This window comes from Zonotrichia leucophrys, chromosome 5 (genome assembly GCF_028769735.1).
Source record: "Zonotrichia leucophrys gambelii isolate GWCS_2022_RI chromosome 5, RI_Zleu_2.0, whole genome shotgun sequence".
Lineage (NCBI taxonomy): Eukaryota > Metazoa > Chordata > Aves > Passeriformes > Passerellidae > Zonotrichia > Zonotrichia leucophrys.
In genome coordinates this window covers 15958164-15978723 of record NC_088175.1, presented here as the reverse complement: position 1 = coordinate 15978723, position 20560 = coordinate 15958164, and the positions used below count along the sequence as shown (strand labels likewise).

General features: G+C 44.6%; 1 protein-coding gene across 9 annotated transcripts in view; it reads left to right on the top strand.

Annotated features, from left to right (window-relative positions):
* The window catches only part of NRXN3 (neurexin 3), a 964874-nt gene that overhangs the window by 604228 nt on the left and 340086 nt on the right, over nucleotides 1–20560 (top strand). For 6 of the 9 annotated variants that reach the window (XM_064715479.1, XM_064715473.1, XM_064715477.1 and 3 more), the window contains exon 1: nucleotides 7714–8211. The exons of the other annotated variants lie outside the window; for them this stretch is intronic. In XM_064715479.1, the coding sequence (XP_064571549.1) occupies nucleotides 7968–8211 (244 nt within the window). In that variant the 5' untranslated portion in view covers nucleotides 7714–7967. Of the gene's footprint in view, nucleotides 1–7713; nucleotides 8212–20560 lie in introns of those variants that run through there. 9 annotated transcript variants of the gene reach the window in all.

Below are 20560 nucleotides of genomic sequence, written 5' to 3'. Positions count from 1 at the left end.
CTGTCTGCTCTGTTATGAGCCTAGTTACCTGGAGGGGAAAAGTTCATTTCCACAGTGGCTGAGAGCAATTGGACTGTATACTTGTTCTACCCTGTGCAGGTTGTGTAGCACAGGCACCACCTGTAATAACAGCTGTCCCCTTTGGGCATGGGGAAGGCCATCTAACAGCTTCTTGTTTGTTACAACCTAGCTGGTAAGTAATTTGACACAGACCATGCAGAATGGGCTCCTTCAGGGTTAAAAGCAGAAGAGTTGTTCCCCACAGCATCTTCTTTTGTCCTTCAAATTTTTAGCTTTGGCTGCTCTGACCTTCTTTTTCTTTTCATCTCCTTCACTCTGACAAGGTATACATCTTAGGAAATTACACCTACCAGCAGCTCCCACGCAAGGAGGCTTGGCTGCTGGAATCAGTTTGCTCTTTGTCAGGTGGTGAGACACTCGGAGCATTGAAAGGTTTTCCCCCTATATCTTTCTTTGCTTTTAATTCTTTTTTTTTTTTTTTTTGGTGGCTGGATGACCACAGCAAACAGCAGTCACCTGGAAGTTATTGCTGTGAGCTGAACAGGTGATTGCAGGCAAAAGCCAGGCAAAAATGATAGATGGAAGAGAGAAGGGAAGCAGAGGGGAGCCTGTGCACAGTGCATATTAGAGAACTCACTTTTCATTAGCACAGAAGTCAGTTTAAAGGAGCAACAGTATTTCCAGCTTTTCCTTTCTGTGTCAGACAAGATTTCTTTGAGTGCAAAAGGAAAAAATAAGTCTTCTTTCTGCTTTCATCGGTAAAATTAAAGTAGTTCCCTATTTATCTCAGCAGGTATTTTAGCTCCATCTATTCTCTATGTCTTTCTACTTCAGTATTTCAGCTGATATTTAAATTTTAGAACTCAGAACTCTTAAAAATAATTTCCCAGCTAAGTGTTTCACACTAAGAATTTGTGACATAGATGTTAGTTCTGCAGTATTAATATTTGCCCTGGTGTCTAAGGCACGGCTTGCAGACCTTCCAGATCTAGATCTGCAGAAAAGATACAGACAAAATTACAGTGGGCAACATCTGTGATGTGCTGGTGCATCTAACCTCCTGCTGCTGTGAGAGTCACTGAAGGCAGGGGATCACAGCAGTGTGTTATCCCAGGCAGGGCTCACACTAGGCTGGAAACAGGCTGTTCCCCTTCACCTGAGACTTGCCAACACAGATTCCAAACGTAAGAAGGTACACCTATTGTTTTGTTTCCATAGACAGAGCATCCACGTGGATCTATAGTATCAGTTGCTATGGGTTAGGCTAGAGATGAATTTTGCTCAACATAAAATCAGGGTAAATCACAGATGTGTAAGAGGGGGCTGTTATGAATGATGGAAACCAGTTCTACAGGTCACTGCCATTTTATACTGATACACTTAGTGAAACTTCTAGGTAGTAGAAGTGTGAATACTGTGAAAGAAAGATCAGAAAATTAAACTGTTGGGCTCTTTTTCTTCATTGGTGGTTTAGTAATTATCTAAGGTCAAGCACTGGGCAACTCTGATTTTTTCAAACTCGGCTAGTCTTTTAGTTTCTAGAATCTTTCTGAGCCTGAACAAACCTTTGATAAAAAAGTCACATTGCTGAAAGGGATACAAGAAGTCCAAGCAGGTTCTGTTTCTCTGCCTGACAAGCTTTGAGCAGCTGCCATTGAGCCCAGCTTTTACTGAGAGTAAGAGATAGATGCAGTTCCAACCTTCCTGGAGGAAAAAGCTCTGCAGCCACAGAAGAACAGCTGTCTCTTGTGAGATGAGAGTCTGCCTGTCAGCACATGGCTGAAGAGCAGACTAGAGCCTGCTTAGCCCACTTTGATAAAGTACCCCAGAGGGTGGGACTGAAGTGTTGGTGAGACAGAAGGGGAGAGGGTTCGTACCTGAATAACAGAACCTCCTTATGATGATTGAAATAAACTAAACTTGAGCGTCCTTTATTTAACACAAATCCCATTCATAATTGCTGATCTGCTGGAGATCGGAGGTGTGAGAAGGATTTTGTCCTCATTTTTGAGGCAGCTTTGGGAGAGAGGATGCTTGCTGGTGCTTTGTGCAGGTGGTCAGGGGTATCTCTGCAGCACTTTCTGTGAAGGAGAATTCCAAGGGATGAGGGAGTGAAGAGCTCCCATGCTCAGGGCTTGGAAAGATTGGGACAGACACTCCTGTGTCAAGGCACTATTGCCAGTGCCTTCCATTCTCATAGGTTTGCAGACTAGCAGACTTTGGCCAAGAAAAGGTACTGTTTGCTCATAAAGCTGTTCTGACATATGTTGGCTCATGCCTTTCCAGCAAGTCTATAATCTCTCCAGGGAAGGGACTCTCAGCTTGTGTTAGTTTGCATAGTGCTGAGTACAGTGGATCAGCCTTTGCACATTATCCAGCAAACAGGCAATTTTAACATGTTATTGTCAGTTTGCATTAGCAAATCCTGACATTGCCTCTTTCCCAATTATAGTTGATTAATGCTTATCAAAAAGAGACATGTTGCTGTACTTGTGTGCCCATGCACTTGTTCTTGCTTATTTCCACCAACATAGGACTCTGGGTGTGTCAGAAAGTCTGAACTTTATGAGATTTTTGGCCCTTAAATTGGATGTTTGATAGAACTGAATTTGTGTCTCAGTGGTTACCATCCCTTTTGGCTAACTTACTGCTAGCCCAGACTACCTGGTTGTAATCAACTTGCATTTTTCTTTCACAAATGAACACCAAGGGTCAGATTTCCCTTCACTGATGTCAATCTACTGGCTGTGTTGAGTTTATTCACCCTGACATAAATGAGAACAAAACTAGGCTCTAAAGCTTCTATATCAGTTGCTTTTGGCAATCTGTGGTCCATTGGAGCTGAGCAGAAAAGAGAATACCTGACCTTTGTTACTGGTAACATGTAAGACATATGCTTCAACTTTTGTGGGTAACTGGACTTAGTGGTTTTTAAAGGAAAGCACAGAAGCCCTGAGAAAAGGTTCCTCCTTTTTCTTTTCTTTTTTTTTTTTTTGCCAGATACGGACTAAAGCTGAGAACTACAGAGACTGCAGCAAGTTGGTTGTATGCAAGAAAAGTACTGCACACAAGGAAAGTACTGCATAACAGCAGCTGTGTGCGTACTTCTCAGCCCGGTCCTGGAGCAACCCTCCCCTTTCGCTCTGGATGAGCAAACACTGATAATTTTTTGGTGCTGCTGGGTCCTGCCTCTTGAGGCTGCCTGCAGAGAGACAGTGATGACAAGGACAGTGGGGCACCAGGGACTAGTCTCAGAGCAGTTAATTCTGCCAGCAGTGCTGAGGAATTTACCAGGATTTTTGGTCATTGCTGTTGTCAGCAGAATTTGAAATAGCTTGCTAAAGACAAAGGTGTCTATATGCCAGTTCTAAGCTCTCTGCAGCATGCAATTCCCTCTGGTTTATTTTAGTTTAGTTTATTTAAAACTGTATTTTAACATCATATGTATGACATATTTTCACCCTCCTTGTTTTTGTAAAAGTACATTAAAAAAAAAATAATGGAACTGTTTTGAACTTTGAGAGAAGCAGTTCAGTCTGGCAAAAGCTTCTGGGTGACAGGCTGTTCTAGCTGACCTTATTCTCTTAACCTTATTATATACCAAAGCACTGACTAACACTGTACCTTGTTAGCCTCTACTGGTGGAGGCAAAGCTGTCCTCTCTCTGGCAGGCACCCTGCCCTGATAAATGCTAATCAACTTTCCCCATTGGATCCAGTTTAAAATATCTGTGATTTTACAGCAGCACTGATTTCTCAGTTCTGAGTGCAACAAAGTACTTAACAGCTAAGATTTAGTAAGAAACATAGAGAAAGTTGTACTTGATCCTTTAAATAAGGCAGAGTACAAACCCTTACTGGGCTTGAAGATGACTGGGTCTCTTTCTGGGATTCTAAAACTCAGAAACAATTGTTTTATTATTTCTCATTTCTGCAGATTATAGTGACCCTCTGCTCTTTTAGTAAAAGAAACAGCTGTGTAGGAAATAAGACTTTTCTCATATTTGTAGGGCACAACATATCATGGAAACCATTATCCTTTAAAGGATTCCATCTTGGTTCTGAAGGGACAAGAGCATTTAGAAAGACTATGTTTACCCAGATCAAATAAACTAATATGAATACAACAAAGCCAGCCTCTTCTGAAGTAAATCTAATGGGAATAATGTTGAAACCTCACTTCTGACTATAAACTTCCCCTTGCCACCCAAAAGGAAGACTGCAATTGAAATCTGCCCTTTTCCTGCAGTGGTGCTGCTAAATAAATGAGTCACCTGTGAACTACAGGGCAGTAAATACATCCAGTGACATCTCATAAAGCAAGGCAGAGTGAAGTTCCAGTACTTTATGGTGTCACCAGAATCCTGTGATGTATTTATAGCTAGCTTCACAGGTTTTGCCTTTTTTCATTATTTATTTTTATGGTGTACTCCTAGAGTTTGGTTTTCTTGGCCCTTCTCATTTTTGCCTAAGGCAGTTTAACCACTGGTTTCCAGCAAAGGAAGGTTGGTAGGCAGAATGTAGAGCAAATCCCCATCAGAGGGCCAACACACAGCCACTCTATTTCTCCTGTTCATGGACTGTCCAGGCATTTTCTGTCTCTGGCCAGGGCAGTCTGAAGTGATGCTCACCTTTGTATGTCCTACCAGCACCTAGGCTGGTACCTCTGTATGTGGGGAAGGATTGGTGGCAGACTGAATGAGGAAAAGGAGCAGTGATTTGTTTTTGAGCTTGGTAATTTATTGGCCATTGTGGGCTCTGTCTCCCACAGCAACCCAAGAGGTAGGTGGGCAGCATGAACAGGGGATTGTGTGAGGAGAAGAGGATGTGGCCTGTTGGACTGTTAAAGGGGAATTAAAAGCCGAAGGATGCTACCACAGTTTAGTCAGAGAAACAACCTCTTCTGTTTTCTTCTCTTTCAGTAATAGGGCAAATAGCTGCAGGACAGGGGCAAGGAGTGTATCCATGCAGTTCCCCTGCTCTTATCTCTATAACTGCACTTTCTAAAACATTTATATTTCCCACACAAAGTGATGAATTTTCCACCCCTGCCTCCTGGAAAGCAGCACTGAGTCCTCAGTGTTTAAACCTGTAGCACCTGTAGCCCCTTTGACTCATCCTGTAATATGTGACACGTTCTGTCCTTTTTGTAATGCTGTAGCCAGAGAAAACAGAAAGTAAGATGATGGGAGGCAGATCTTTGTTGCATTGCTTATAATTATCTGGTCTGAAACTCATTCAGATTTCTTTTATTTTACAAATCAGCTACTCAGTGATGTGTATTTAATACCTGTCCTTCTCCTCTTCCCCTGAATCGGGCTCCCTACAGCTTAACTACACAATAAATTTTTTGGAGTACTTTGTCTGTGGACTGCAGGAAAATTAGGACTTCTGTGATGAGGGATTCAAGGGTGCTGACTCATGGGTCAGCAGCCCTTCAAGGTGTGATGACAGGTTACATTCCCCCCTTCCCCCAAGTACATATTTATGTATGTGGTATCCCACCACATGTATGGCAGCAACCTCAGTTTCCTCAACAAAACTCAAGGCCAGGAAAAGTTGTTTTGCACAGATAAAACTGCTCTGTGCCCTCTGTATGGCACTGCAAACTTGCCATCCAGGAGGCACCTGCACTGCAGGGTACTCAGTCCTGTCACCACATGGGTGTCCCATTGTCAGGAATGCTGATATTCACGCTTTAAGGCCAGCAAATTGCCACCAAATCAGTCAAACAGTTTATAATAACAGCATGTAGTGCTTGGGAGGGAGAATCTCAGTGTCTGTTCAGTTCCCATGTCTATCAGTCACTCACTGGCTCAACATGACTGAGCCTCTGTTTCCTTATCTACAGAATGGCAAAGCAATACCTAAAGCTGTTGAATGGCTTCATTAATAAAAGATTTTAAAGCACTCTGAGATTCTTAGGTGGCAGATGGGAGATAAATGTGAAGATAATATTCTTACTTTTCACAATCACTGATTAAACCCAGCAAAAGAGCAAAGCATTTCTGATGTTTAGCCCCTGATTTAGATCACTTATACTCTAAGTTACTAGAAAATAAATTACAAGCATATCAGGCTCAACTAATAGTATTAGGTGTGCAACTCAGGCTGATCATTACAAGTTACTGACATGTACCAAACTGAGATCAATGACGGAAAACAGAGCACCTCAGTGTTAGGGAATCGTCGAGTCAAACAGCAGCTTTCAGAGGCGCATGCGTGCACACCTACAAACACGGCTCTAGAGGGGAAAACAAAAAACTTACAGTCATAAACAATTTATTCGTTTGTATGAATAAATGAAAGGGAAGGAGGCAGTGCAGTGCAAGGTGAGTCCTGGGGCTGGCTGGCTCCTTTTCTAAAGCTCTTTATTGACTCCCTGAGTGATCGTGTGTAAGTCACTTCACTCCTCGTGCTTGCCTTTCCCACTGTGACTGGGGATTTTTGCAATGCAAATTGATAGGCAGTAAATTACTAGATAAAGCTACTGCATTTGTTTATTAATTTATGGGCTGCAAACTCCGGCTGCATTCCTCACTCTCCGAGGATTAAGTGCAGATACTCCTGCTTGGACTACACCTATTGTTGCAGGAGCCATAAAAAAAAAAAAATCGTTAAGAGCCGCAGGGAGTTTTAAAGAGCGCGATCGTTCCTGGTTCTTCGTTTGCTCCTGAGCAGGTGCGGCCGCAGGACGAGCCCTGGGACAGGCGGCGCGGCGGGACGGTAGCGCTTCAGCGCATCCATTCCCGCGCCGCGGCCGAGGGCTCCCCGCACCGGCTGCCCCCCGGGGCCCAGCGAGACGGCGGCACGGGAGGAGGTCCCGGCCCCGCACGGACGGGGTGGGCGCGTTTGCCCGGGGCCGCTCGGGGCTGCGGTGGGTACCGGGCTCCGGTAGGTGCCGGGCTCCGTTCCCGTGCGGCGGCTCCGGAGCCGGGTGTTCCCGGGGGCCGGGGGCGCGCGGGACCGCACGAGCGCATGAATGGCGGGGGCGGTGCCGCGCCCCGGCCCCGCCTCTCCCCGGAGCCAGCCAGTCCCTCTGCGCAGCGCTGCCGCCGCTCCCATTGGCTCGCCGGCGCCGGGACATTTGCATGCAGCTCGCTCATTGGCGGAGCCGCTTCCCCGGCCGCCCCGGCTGCGCTTCACCTGCGCCGCCGAGTTGGCCGCACTTGGCGCCGGCCGCCCGCCCGCAGCCACCCCCGGCTCCGCTCGCTCCGCGTCCGCACCGCGCCGCCCGCCCCGCCGCTCCAGCCCGCTCCAACCTGCCCGGGAGGACCTGGCGATGCGCTCTACGGCCTCGCAGGGTTAATCGCCTTGTGCCCTCGGTCGCCTGGATTCGGTGGAAGGAGGATGATAATCTAGATTGCTATGTGTGTGTGTGTGTGCGCGCGTGTGCGTGTCCTAGCAGTTCTGCATTGCAACACTTGCTAGTGGAGAAGCAAGAGAAACCCCCCGGCACTGGGATTAAAAAAAAAAAAATCAAAAATTTACCTGGGGTCCCTGGCTTATTTCTTCTTTTTCGTTTTTAATAGTCCCTCTCAGCAAAGTGAGAGACAGGAATCGCATGCAGGGAAAAGTCCTCAAGGACCCCGTGATCCTGGAGGAACCTGAACAGGACCCTCGTGCGGACATGTGCGGCTTTCCTGCGCACTCCTGGAGGCTCGGTACGGCCGCGGGGTTCCTGCCACAGTAGATCCAGCCCTGGGAAACGGCGCGTCTTATTCGTCTCTGTGTGGTTACTAACCTTCCCCCTCCCTCCCCTTCCCCGCTAGCACTCGCTCTCTCGCACACACAGTCTCTTTTCTTCTTGAGCACACACGCACACCCCTAGAGCCTCGGAAGCGACTCTCCTTTCTGCTAGCATGGGTCCCCTGGCATCATGAACGTTATTCTCTCTCCCTGGCTGGAATTCAGACTGCCCGTCTGTAGGTGTCTTGTGCCTTGACCATGCACCTGAGAATAGACCCCAGCATTTGCCCGGGACGACGCCCCGCCTGGACCCTGTGGATGTGCTCCCTCTTTTGGGGATGTATCGTCAGCTCTGTGTGGAGTTCCTCTAACGTGGCTTCTTCTGCCTCCTCTTCCTCGTCTGTTTCTCAGGCTCAGTATGAGCATCACTTCCACGGCAGCAAGCACCACTCTGTGCCTATCTCTATCTACCGCTCCCCTGTCTCCCTCCGAGGAGGACACGGTGGGTTCCCACTCTTGTTTCTTTCTAACCTTTTTGCAGAGCAGTTGGAGCAGCAGAGGGGGAGCAGGGACGATGGCTGTGTCTCCGGGGGAGGGGGGTCCTCCCTGCCCCTCATATTTCTGCCCCCTCCCCATTAACCCCCACTCCTCCCCTGCCCCCGAGCCGAGCCTAGGGCTGAGGACGCACCCTTCCAGAGGCGCCTTCCCGGGCCGCTGTGCTCCAGCAGGACGGAGGGTGGGGGCCGGGACGGGCTCGAGTCGCTCCGTGGCAGCGCCGAACAGCTCGGGACGGTGGAAGGGCATCCGCTGCTGTCCCGCTGGGATCCTGCCACGGGGAAGCACTAACTCCCTGGCTTGTAGTGGCTGGCATGGTCATTGCAGCAGCGCAGCTTCCCCGCCGGCCACGCTGGTTTCCCGGTTGGCCGGCTGCGCGAGGGCCAGCCGGAGCTTGGGGAATTGCCGCCGCTCCTCCCCTGCCTCCGCGCTCGCAGCGTTCCTGGGTGAGGAGAGGAAGGGGCGTACAAAGGAAAAGGCGAGGTCTCGTTCCTGCTCCTGGCTTCCTGCTTGGTATCTGGTACTGTCTTCCTGGGAAACCCTGGGGCAGGAAATAATAGGGAGTAGGTTTTCAGTCTGGCAGCAAGGGAGAAGGGGAAGAGAGTGTCTAAAGAGAGAGTGAGAGGGCCAGCATCGTGCCCCTGAAATGCTGAGCAATGCTCAGCATCTGGACCTACACAGTCTCTTAACCAGCTCTCTCAAGTCTTCCTACCCTGACAGGAGTTGGCCTAGGCCTGTCAGGCATGGGGGCTTTTCCTCATCTCCACCTTCTCCTGTCTGCTGTCCTTGTCCTTAGCTCCTGTTTTCAGTCAAATCAGCTGGGAGAGGCCGGCAGGCCAAGGCCTGGGCCTTTCCCTCCAGGGCTGCAGGTCAGGGTCAGGTCTGGCCTTCCATCGTAGGAGTATTCACCTAGAGATTCACATTGGTGCAGGGCAAGAAGAGGAAGAACCAGTATGAGAAATGAAACATAGGCACGCTTTGAAGGAGAGGGAAGGGAAGGAAGGACGAGCCCTGGCACAGCTGGTGCCGCATGACATGGCTGCAGCAGAGACTATGGGGACGTGCTGGCAGGGCTGCATCAGGATTACCAGGATATTGAAACCTGGAGCACTGGAGCACAGATAAGTGCTCAGACGACCAGCAGAGCAGTCTGAAGGGTTCAAATGGCACAGCGATGAATGGAGCTCCAGTGAGATCTCTAGGTACGTTGGCAGAGCTGTGGAAGAGGCTCGGTATTGCAGGTCTGAGCCAAGGAGCGCTGGAGGGGGAAAGGGCTCAGGAGCACAGCCAGGAGGCAGATGCTGCAGGTCACAGCTGAGCACTAGCGGAGCAGGTCTGTGCTAGCAGGAGGTGCCCTGGCAGAGCTGCTGGAGGGCATTGGGAGAGGGTGACAGGGAGCTCTGCAAGGTAGGTCGTGATGCTGTGGCAGTGCGGGAGGGGGAGCCCAGGGCACTGCAGAACAGCACCGTGCTGCAGAGGCCAGGGCTCAGGACTGAAGTGGCACTGGGTGCAGTAGGTTGAGTGGGAGGTGTTCAGCCATTTCTGCAGACACAAGTGGCACTGTCCTTTCAGCCTATCAAACTCCCACTTCTGCTCCAAAGTTCAAATCCATCCTAAAATGCAAGAGAAACATTCAGGCCCCACATGGGAAGGGACTCAATGCTATGCCAGACATTGAGACCATCTGTTAAGCACCACCCATGTGAAACTCAGTTATGGGTTATTAATCACTAGCAGCAGGAGCCCTGTTATTTGTAGCAATGCTTGAGGACCATGTGAGAGAGTCCCTGTTGTGCTAAAGCAAGACATATGAGGGATCAGCCAGTCACTGCCCCAAAAGGTTTTCAACCCCTCAGCTTTTGTAGCTTAGTTCTGTGATGAAAGGGGATAGCAAAGTCTGGCTTGTAGGTCACTTGTGAAGAAAGGAGAGAAGGATGTCACAAAATGTGATAGTGTTTGGCTGTGCTGTTAAAGTCAGGCAGTAGTCTGTGTGAGAATCTACAGTGTGTTTCCTGGTCAAGAAATGATAGCTCTTTTCTCCTTGATGGCTTTTCCATCTGCCCTGAAAGTCAAGCAAAGCCTCATTTAAGAGTCAGGATCAAAAGCAGTTATCAACTTCAGTGAGAAACAGGCATTTTTTTGATGTCCCCCATTGCAGAAAGGAATCAAGGGAAATAGAGAATTCAGGGAGCTCGGGTTAATGCATAAGTCAATGTTAGTGGTTTGGTTTTTTGTGGGATTTTTTTTTTTCTTTCCTCATCATGCCTTGTAGCAAAGCTATCATAAAAACCTCCTTTGGCCATGAATAAGAGGGTGAATGAGGTGGGCAGATTGAGAGAGGAAGAAGAGACCACAAAGACAGCTGGTCTTGGAAACATGCATGGTTTATTTTTGTGTGTTCTTTCACTGTTGCACAACAGAGACCCTTGGAACTTGGATCTGTAACAGCGTTGAGGAGTCAGATTCCAAAGAGACTGTGCACTCCCTGTGTTTCCTGGGATTTTGATAATTTGTTTTTTCCCTAGAGAAATAAATTAATTTTGATTGCTGCCGTGCTTAGTGACTACATTAATACTGGTTTTGGAAGGAATCATATCAGGATCATTACCACCCTGCTGTGTTGTCTTCCAGCCCCACGGTGCTGACCACTGGGACTCAGTCTTGTATTTAAACATATTTTCCTTTTTTCCTCCTACATCCCAGTGGATTTCAATCTGTTTGAAGAAGCAAATTAATATCTAGCACAGAGGAAAAATAAATGTCTCATGAGCAGTGAGCACTTGTTTGGAGCCTGTGTCTTAGTGCTCCTTTAAAATCAGTGGAGACCTTCTTGTGGCTTACCTTGAGCAGGACCGGACCCAGATCTGGCAGTCACTGCTGTGCTGGTGTTACAAGAGTTAATTCTGAAATCACCCAGCTGGTGCTTTATGGTAGTTGGGCTGCAACCTGCAAGTGCAAAACTTGGCACAGCACATCTTCTCAAGGAGAAAGTCTTTCTAACAGATTTACCTCCTTCTCAGCTGAGGAGTGAGCCTGGCCAGGCAGGGGACTTCAGCAAGTTAGAACAGATCTTTTTTCCACGTGAGGACCTTCCTCGACTAGCAGAATGTTTATCCCTGAATAATAGGAAGGGAAACCCTTGATTCCTTTTTGTTTCACTAGGGGCTTGTGAAACAGAGGGAGGAACAAAGTTGGGGCAGTGTTTATTCAAAGTTCACATGTGCTGAATCCTCCTGTCTCCCCTGGGCTGTTTAGCGCCGTGCTGGGTCACCGGAGCCTGCAGCAGTGACTTCAGAGCCCTTCTTTCCAATCCTCGTGGCCTCAGCTGACGAATAATGTGTGCCTCTGGTTGACAGATAAAATGAAGGGATTTTGTGTGTGTTTGGTCTTAGTGATGAATTAATTAATTTACTTTCTCTTTTCCTTCTCGGGGTGTTTGTTCTCTGGCTGTCCTTAATGGCTGTGGAGCAGAGGTGCTCGGAGATGATGTGTGATGCCTTGGTTGCCCCTGGCTGCAGGGACTGCTCTGCAGCTGTGGGAGCAATGCTGGGCACAGGATAGTTTCTCTTCATTTTCACTTTGTGGAGCCTAGGCTAGCCTGGGCTGTTACACTAGTCTTAGGAAAAAGTGTAAGTCTGTTGTGAGGACTTGGTAGTGAGCAATCACCAGATCTTGTGGGTATAACTCTCAGGCCTGAATCAATTCTTAGACATTCTGTTAATTATATGAAACATTTCCTTCTCTTATGTCTTTTTTAAAATTAGCAAATGAGAGTGAATGCTTGGACATATCAAGAGTGTTTCCATAAGATAGGCAGGGATTCTGCAAAGCAGTGTCAAAGATTGCCACACATAGCTCTAGCAGTGCACCCTTTTTTAGAATACATATGTCCTTGCTGCCCATCCAGTGTGACCTGTAACTCATCTCAAGATTGTATGTTCTTGCAATCCTGCCTTTTCCTTATGAGAGGAAACAGATTCCCCATCCTTGGCACTGCCTATTCCCCAATACAAAGCAGGACCTTTCCCATTCCTCCTTCACCAGGAGATTATTTTGAGCCAAGATTGGTAGTTTTAACAAAATGGAAAAAATTGCTCTGTGCAAAGCAGTCAGCGATCCAGCAAAATTAACTTCACTCAGAGCTGAAATTAGGGTTGCAATTAAGTTCTGCAAAGGTGAAATGCTACTAGTCTGTCTACTTTCTGTGGCTTGCCTTTATTCTCCTATCAACAATGAAGCCTAATTTTTTGGCAAAGACTAGTGCTGGTGTATGCCTGAATGTTTACATTCCCTTCCAAGGAGATGTTAACAATGATTAATTATTTTTAAAGAAAGTCTTCTTAAATTATCTCAAGCTGGCTATCCAGAAATCAAAGCATCCAAACTGACTCACTTGGAGTTTTAAGTGATCATAGCTGGGCTTTTCCCTCCCTGTGCTGACTCTGTAGCTCTTTTGAGAGAGCACAGTTTTCAGTAGTTGAATACAGAAAAAATCTGGTGTGTACAAAGGCTGTTTCCTCAAAATGAGCTTGCTATTTGAGTTATCCTTTGCATGCTTTTCTGTGAAACAATTTCTGATCAGATGCTTTGACTTTTGATTCTGTTCACTGTATTAACTGTTCTCAATTTGGGATAGTTTGCATTGATCTCCAAAACTAATGTTAAAGTCTGTTCACCTGGTACTTGTTTTTAGGAGATCCCAATGATCTTATGGTTGTTGGACCCTGTTAGTCTTATTTAATAAATGTCTCTGTGCTCTTTGAAATGTTGCTCAGACGTATTCTGCTGAAGGTAGAGTTTCTTAAGACATGTAGAAAAGCTTCCTCTAAAAGCAATGTTGTGCTTGCCCAGGTTCTCATAGCACATTTTGCAAAAGGGACAATGCTAGTCCTAGTCAGAATTAGATCAGGGCTTTCTTCCTCCTTGTATTTCCTTTGCAATTTAGACTGGAGAGAGGTTTCTTTTCTTCATTGTTTCCGCTTTTGGATAATACAGCCCTGACTTTTCAAGGAACTGCCACATTTTTCTGTAGAGGTGACTACATTTCAAAGACAGACGAAAGATCCTGCTGTATGCTTTGTATAGTTATTGATGTTGTAAAGAATTTATGGTTATGTGACATCAGCTATGTAGTCACAATACTGCAGAATGACAACGTTACCTTTTGTAATGTTTCTACATTTAAAAATATATGAGTTTTTTTCCTTATAATACTGGCTAGTTTTTCTTGTTTTCTTTTTCTTTCTCTTCTTTTGCCATGGCATGAAAATATGTGCTTGAACAGTATTATGACAGCCACTGGATTATTATATACTGTGCTGTTGGGAGCTCCAAATTCCTTACACATCTCACTAGAAGGAGGAAAATGCACCTGGGTCATGTAATGTGGCAATACTGACAAGAACATAATAGTCTCCAGCTAGTGATGGGGAAGTCCCATGGTTTCCCATACAGGAGGTAACCAAATAAAGAGCTGGAGCTTCCTGGTGCAAGGAGTAGTTTTGAAGTTTTGTCTGGGAAGTGCAAAGGATGACCATTCTTCTGGTTTTTTTTTTCTTTTCTATGTATGTGCTGTGCCTTAACAAGATCAGCTCTCTGTGTAGTTGCCCAGGATGACAGTCCTGTGCTGATTGGCTGCCTTATTTGGGGGTTGGTTGGTTGGTTGGTTGGTTTTCTTTGTTTTTGCCCTTGCTGTCCTGGTGATCTTTGATAACTATGGAAGGTCATTTGTATGAGAAAAAAAAAACTAAAGAAAAAAGTTTTCATGTCTTATGTGTAACCTCTGTACACCAAGACACACCAGACGACGTGCAGTTGACCGATGGGTCTGATTTGTTGTATGACCTTGACAAGACATTACTTTACTTTCTGACTTGTTTTCCTCATCTGTGAAATTAAGACAAAACCATTTTTTCACCTAGGTGAGGCGAGCAGTTCTGGTGCATCTGTGTGCTTTGAGATCCCTGGCCGGGATCCACAGAAATGAATGAAACCCCAGTAGTCCTCTTGGGCTTTAGATGTCAGAGAACCTTAAAAGAGCAGCCTGCTTGTATCCCTTCTTGAAGGACAAGCAAGAAACCTTCAGATTCTGAACAGAGATCCTAGTAGTGTTATCCCCTATGGCTTTATAACCTGGACAGGCTCTAGTGCTAAATCCCAGCACTGGTGTTTCTGAAGGAGCAGGAGAGCATTTTAGCAGAGTGCTGGCTATGCCAAACACCAGGGAGCTGCTGGAGCAAGGGACCTGTGATTCACTATGGCTTTCTCACCACTTTTGTATATTACTGCTCTTGTATTCTGTGTGTGTGTGTTGTTTTTGCACATTAAAACAACTTCTTATATCCCTGAGTGACTTTTCCCCAAACTATGAATTTAAAGTACTTCCGAAACTGTCTTTTAGAATTTGAATATAATTATATGCTTTGGGTGTAAATTGTGGTTTTTGCTACATAAGAAACTAATGGAAATGATCTGCCTGTTCCTGTAGTTTACAGATTATACGCTTTATATCTGGGGATGTATATTTAGGCTGCTTTTCTGTATGGTGTATTAAGATGAAAATGAAGTTAGTGTGAGCTATAGTGGTTGCAAAGCATGAATAGTGAGGCTGATAAAGGACATTACTAAATTGATCTAGTGCTAAAGTTTACTTTATTATCTTTTAGTTTTGCATCTTTCATCTTCTTGCATTCTTGATGCTGGAGGGCAGAAGAGGGGGAAGTATTTTACAGTCTACAGAGGGTCTTGTGTCTGCAGATGATCAAGGAACAGGGTGAATGAATCAGAAAGACATAAAAATATTGCAAAAAATAGATCCTTCACTTATTCTGTGAATACCACGTGGTAAAGAGTGAGGGAAGACTTTGTTTTCCAGAGGGCTCAGGAAGAAAGTACCATCAGTTTAGTCAGCAGGCTCCATTTAATAACTTCAGAGGGAATCAGTTTCTGTGCTATCCTTGGAACTTGATTTTGAATTTAGAATAAATTCAGCATATTAATCAGGTCAAATTACTGGAAGATTATTAATATACATTAACCAGATCAAATTATTGGAAGATTATTACTCTAAATTAAGAAGATCAAATTATTGGAAGAGGCGGGGAGGTGAAGTTTGGATTTTTTTCAAAAAGTTCAGTCTTTAAAGTTGTGCTGCATAAGAACTGACTTTCTGGACATGGTTGGTGAGCTCTTTGTTTCCTTGCTCGTCTGCTGCACTGCCCAGGGATGGTTTTCATGGCTTCCTGTCATGGCTGGATCTTGCAGTTACAGAAGCCTGCTGCTCCCTCTCCAGCTGGTTTGCTTAATAACTCCAGCCAGTGGAGACTTTACAGGGGTAACATCCGGAAATGTTTCTGTCCAGCTGGTTCTGTGTGTTTGCTGTCTCAGGTACCAATGTTTCAGTGCACAGAAGTCCTCCTCTTCTGATAAGGACTTCAACCATGAGCATGCAGACAAAGCAGCAGAGTATGGAAATTCCCTGAGTAGCATTGGGAAGTCAAATACAGGATGGTTAAGGGAGAGAACACATAAAAGATACAATAGACCTGAAATTGTTGAAGAAATTCAAGTGTTTCTGAATAAGAGAATTTAAAAAAAAATAGAAAAAAGAAAAGGAATAAAAAAGGACCTGATGAATTTTATTTGGGTGTTACATTGACTGGACTACACATAGAAAATGTGTTCTCCCAATGTCTCTACTTGGCTTCTACTCCGGAAAGATTTGCACTGTCTGATTTAACACATAGGAATTCCTGTGTTTATTGCAATAAAACCTTCAGTTTTTGTAATTTCCTGAGATAGGAAGATCATGTGGGACAGTTCCACTCCAAGGACTCTTGGGGATTGCAGTCATATAGGCATGTTTGCTTACTTACAAGCACTGTTGATCTTTTAGTATCTGGTGAAATGAAAGTGGAAACAGTGGGTTGAAACCTGACATTTTTCTCTTTCCTTTATTTTTTCTTGATTTACTTTTCTAATGGTAACTTATCTCAGCTTTTCTCATATTCTACTTGTGCTACTGATCATGGTGATGTTCTGTGCTTTCACAGGAGAGTTTGTCATTCACTGATGTTCACTGAGTACAGTGTTTAGGGATGATGGTGGCCTGGATAGGGCCTAGAGTGATCCTCAGTTTACGTGGCCTACATCTAGTCATGTGCTTGTGTAACCTCTCTGTAGCATGACCTCTGCTCCCCCAATGTCATCTTTTCTTTGTAGCTTAGTAGTGAATGCCAAAGCTATTCTAAGTTTCCCTGATCTTGCTCCCCTGTCTACAGTCCAGCATATTTCTGTCAGTGTAAGTTTGGAAGATACTGATGGCTTTGAATGCCTTTTCACTTTTTATTATCTCACCATGGAGCCTGCTCTCTTTCCTGTGCCCTCATGCATTCAGAGGCAGTTCATTAGAGGCAAGGAAAAGACAAAGAAATTAATTTTCCTTGAGAAATGTATTCAGCACCTTATAGAGGCTTGAAGAAGAGAAACAGAGCAGAGAATTCTTACTATCTTATTTTCAAACTTTTTTTTTCATCGAGAATCTGGAGACAAAAATTGTCTGTGCCCTACAAATATCCATTTGCCTTGTAACTTATTTTTCTGACACCAGGACTATGAACATGTCAGGATTGCAGTAGGCTGGAACAGAATAAGGTGATGTGGGTGCCCGTCCTTCAGAATTGAGGTGCATTTGCTTCATATCAAAAGAATATATCTTGTAACCAAATATCAACGTGGCAAATTCTGCTCAGATGGCAGGGTGGCAAATTCTGCCAGTGGTGTGTATCAAAGCTTATTTCAAATCAGGTAATTGTTATTTCAGGCAGGTTAATTTCTACTTAACAAGCCATATACTTGGCTACTTTTCCTGGCTCAGTCATTAGGAAATATACACTGGCAAAATGAGCAGCCTCCCCTACTGGTCTAATTAATACTTGATAACTGTTTGAAAAATGATTGAAACCTGAGCCCTTTGTGCATTCCTTGGTGTGAAATTTGTTCATTGATGTCATTGAAGCCGTATTCCAGCTGTTAATGAGCAGTGCTGAAGAGGTTTTTCCTCAGCAACAGCATGGAGCAGAACTGAAGATAAGAACCTCCAAACATGTTCCCTAGCTCTGCTCCTGGTTTACCTTGATATACTGGATGGTGAATCATACATTGCCAGGTGATTCTGTTTCTCTGTGCTGCAGTGCAAAACTAAAATGATTTTTTAAAATCTTGTTAGATCCTGATGTAACACATATGAAAGGAGAAGAACTGTGTTGTTACTTTTCCCCCCCAATGTTCTGGAAAGCTATCTTCAACCTTCAGCCAGCATATCTGGTCCTTGGAGTTTAAGGAACATCACAGTGGCATGGCTCTGGTACTCTCCTTAGAAGAAGTCCTGAGAAGCATAGGTGCCTTTTCTGCAGCCAGTTCTGCAAAGAAATACTGATTCTCATCCTAAGAATACATTGTCAGAAGCATGGGAAATGCCAGGGCTATGTGGTTAGATGCAGTGTTTTGTTTCAGTCCTTTCTTTGTGAGAGCAGCTCCTGCTGCTGGTGATGGTTTCACTTACTGCTTCAAGGAGCATTGTGGAAATGCATTTCTCTTTGCTGGTTTTAGAAATCTGAGGGGATTTTTTAGACCAGTGACCCAAAAGCTGACTGTATACCCCAACCTCTACTTTCATTGTCCTTGGTGGCTGTCTTCTGCTTCTGTCACAAGATAGATTTTGTCTGCAACTGTTCAATCAATTCATTTTATCAAAAATCATGAACAAAATTATTGAGGTTATTTCAGCAATCAAGGGACAGAGGAGGGGAAGGAGAAAAGAGGAGGAAAATGGAAATTAAGTTGAAGTGTAAATTCGTTCCCATTCTTTCTTTCTCTTTAATCAGAAGTAAAGGAGAGAAGCATTAGAAGAGCCATTAAAGACCCAAGTTATACTCAAGAAAAGAGACAGGCAATTTGAAGCTAGAGGAAAAAATACACCAAATAAACAGGACAGGAACGAGCAGTATCAGAGCTCAGCAAAGGCGTTGCCCTGTTGGCTCTTCGTCTGAGCTGGAGTTTCAGGTGCTCTGAAGAAGGCTGTGGGATATGCATCTTGTCCAGCAGAGCCCTGAGCTGCTGGTGCTCAATGTACAGTGCCCTTTTAGCCACACACTTTTTTGACCCTAAATCTAAACTTTGGAGTATTCTATATGTTTCAGAAGTCCAGTTACTGTGATGATTGAATCACCCATTCAGCTTTCTTTTTTTTTTTCTTTTGTTTTTCTCCCATCATGTGTTTTTGAAGTTGTCTTATCAATATCTAGAACAAGACGTTAATAAATTTAACTTAATATCTGTCAGTCTAAAGACTTAAGGCACGTTTTTTTTGTGGAGGGAGAAAGGGTGGGTTCTGCTGCTGCTTGGCAAGAGGAGAGCTGTGCAGTGCTTTATTTGAGTTGCTAAGAAGGTCACTAGGACAGGCCCAGGTGAAGGCAGGGCTGTATGGCAGTCAGCAGTGGTGCCTCTGGGTGTGTGCTTGCCCTGTCTGTGCTCCTCTGTTACATGAGGCTCTAAGAGGAGCAGTTTGTTCAAATGCAGTGTTTGAATAGTGGGCATTTTTGCCAGGACACCCCTCCATGTGTACACTGGGATACATGCAGGATTTCTTCTTGGGGAAACTTGCTTCTCTTCAGAAGCAGTGTCTGGTTTTTAGATTTCTGCCAAGGTTTGGGGTGATGCTTAGTTCATGTCCATAAGGGAGCTGAGTTCAGGATCAGGAAAGGGCTAGGGGCTGTGTGTGGAGAGTATTTCCCTCTAAATACCATGTAGAGACAAAACAGTCATGTCTGCAGGAGCTCTTTCTTTTATCCCATTTCACTGCCTGAGCAACCATTCTACATCAACCTTTTTCTATAACCTATTTGGATTCCTGGTTTCAAGGGCACCTACTAGAGAGCATGATTCAATCCCTGGCGTTTGTGTAGTTGAATTTGACCATGTTTACAGAGGTCCTAGTAAGTCAAGAAGCTTAAAATATGGCAACAAAGTCCCTGATGTATTGTAATATTGCGATGTCATCATTTTATACTGCAGTGCTAATGATTTCTAATTATTTGTAAAATAAATAGTTTATAAATAAGGATTAAAAATAATTTATTATTCTTATCTACATGGTCCTCAAACAAAAAAAAATTGCAATGGATGAGTCTTGTAAAAGAGATTTCTGTTATCTTTGCTGTTTTACTTCACCCTTGCTTTGCATGTCTTTGCATAGATCACAGGAAAACAGTGCAATCATTCCAAAAGAATTTGTGGGCAAGTTTTAGGATCCTGCCATGCAAACCTAGACTCTATAAATTCATGGACAAGAGTGTACTATTAGAAAATCATTTGGAATCTTATAGTCTGTAGTTTTGTAGGCTACAGTCTTACAGTAGCAAAGATTCAAGAACTGAAAAGGATTTTTGGTTCAATTTACGGTTGAGTCATGGACTCTGTCAGAAATCTCTGAGGACAAGGCTTGGAAAATGTGTGAGTGAATGTAGAAATTCACTGATAAAGAAATTCCGCTTTAGAGTTGAGGTAAGCAAGGGACTAAACTGTCCCAGAACGCTGAGCTGCAGATAAACTCACAGTACAATCAATGATATGTCAGCACCAGTTTTGGGTAGATGTTGATACACAATTTGAAGAGACATATCCAACCTGAAGGAAGAAATTAATCACAGAAGATCATAAGAATTTCTGTATACACTGGTCCATCTGCTCTGGTATTCTGTCTCTCAACTGTGGCCAGTGCCAGATGCTACAGATGGACGCAAATAACCTCTTTGATATGTTTAATTGTATATCCCAAGGGAGGGTTGTATTTTTTTTCCTTGACCTCACAAATGGTGATCACCTTATGCTGTAAAGAACTGAGAAGGGGACTCACTGTAGTTTTGTCATGGTTATAATATTTCATATGCTGTTCTGTATTAGTCTTTTTCTTTTGCTAACTTTTTCCTTAGCTATTTTTAAATTGCCATCTCAAAGCATTTTATGCAGCTTCTTAGACCCTCACAGCACTGACAGAGGGCAAGCAACCAATTTTTGTATTTTTTATTCTAAGATGAGAAAATGGGACATGGAGAGGCAAAGCAGTTTGCTGAGTCAGAAACTGTTGCCACATTTAAACAGCCCGAGTTCTGCTGAAATCCCAGGGTTTACTGCTTTCTGTCACTTCAGTCCAGGTTATCAGGTGCCTGATTGGAGACACCTTAAAGGCTTTGGAGGTTAATAGAATTTAGGTTATCTGAATGTGGTTGTGCACTAAG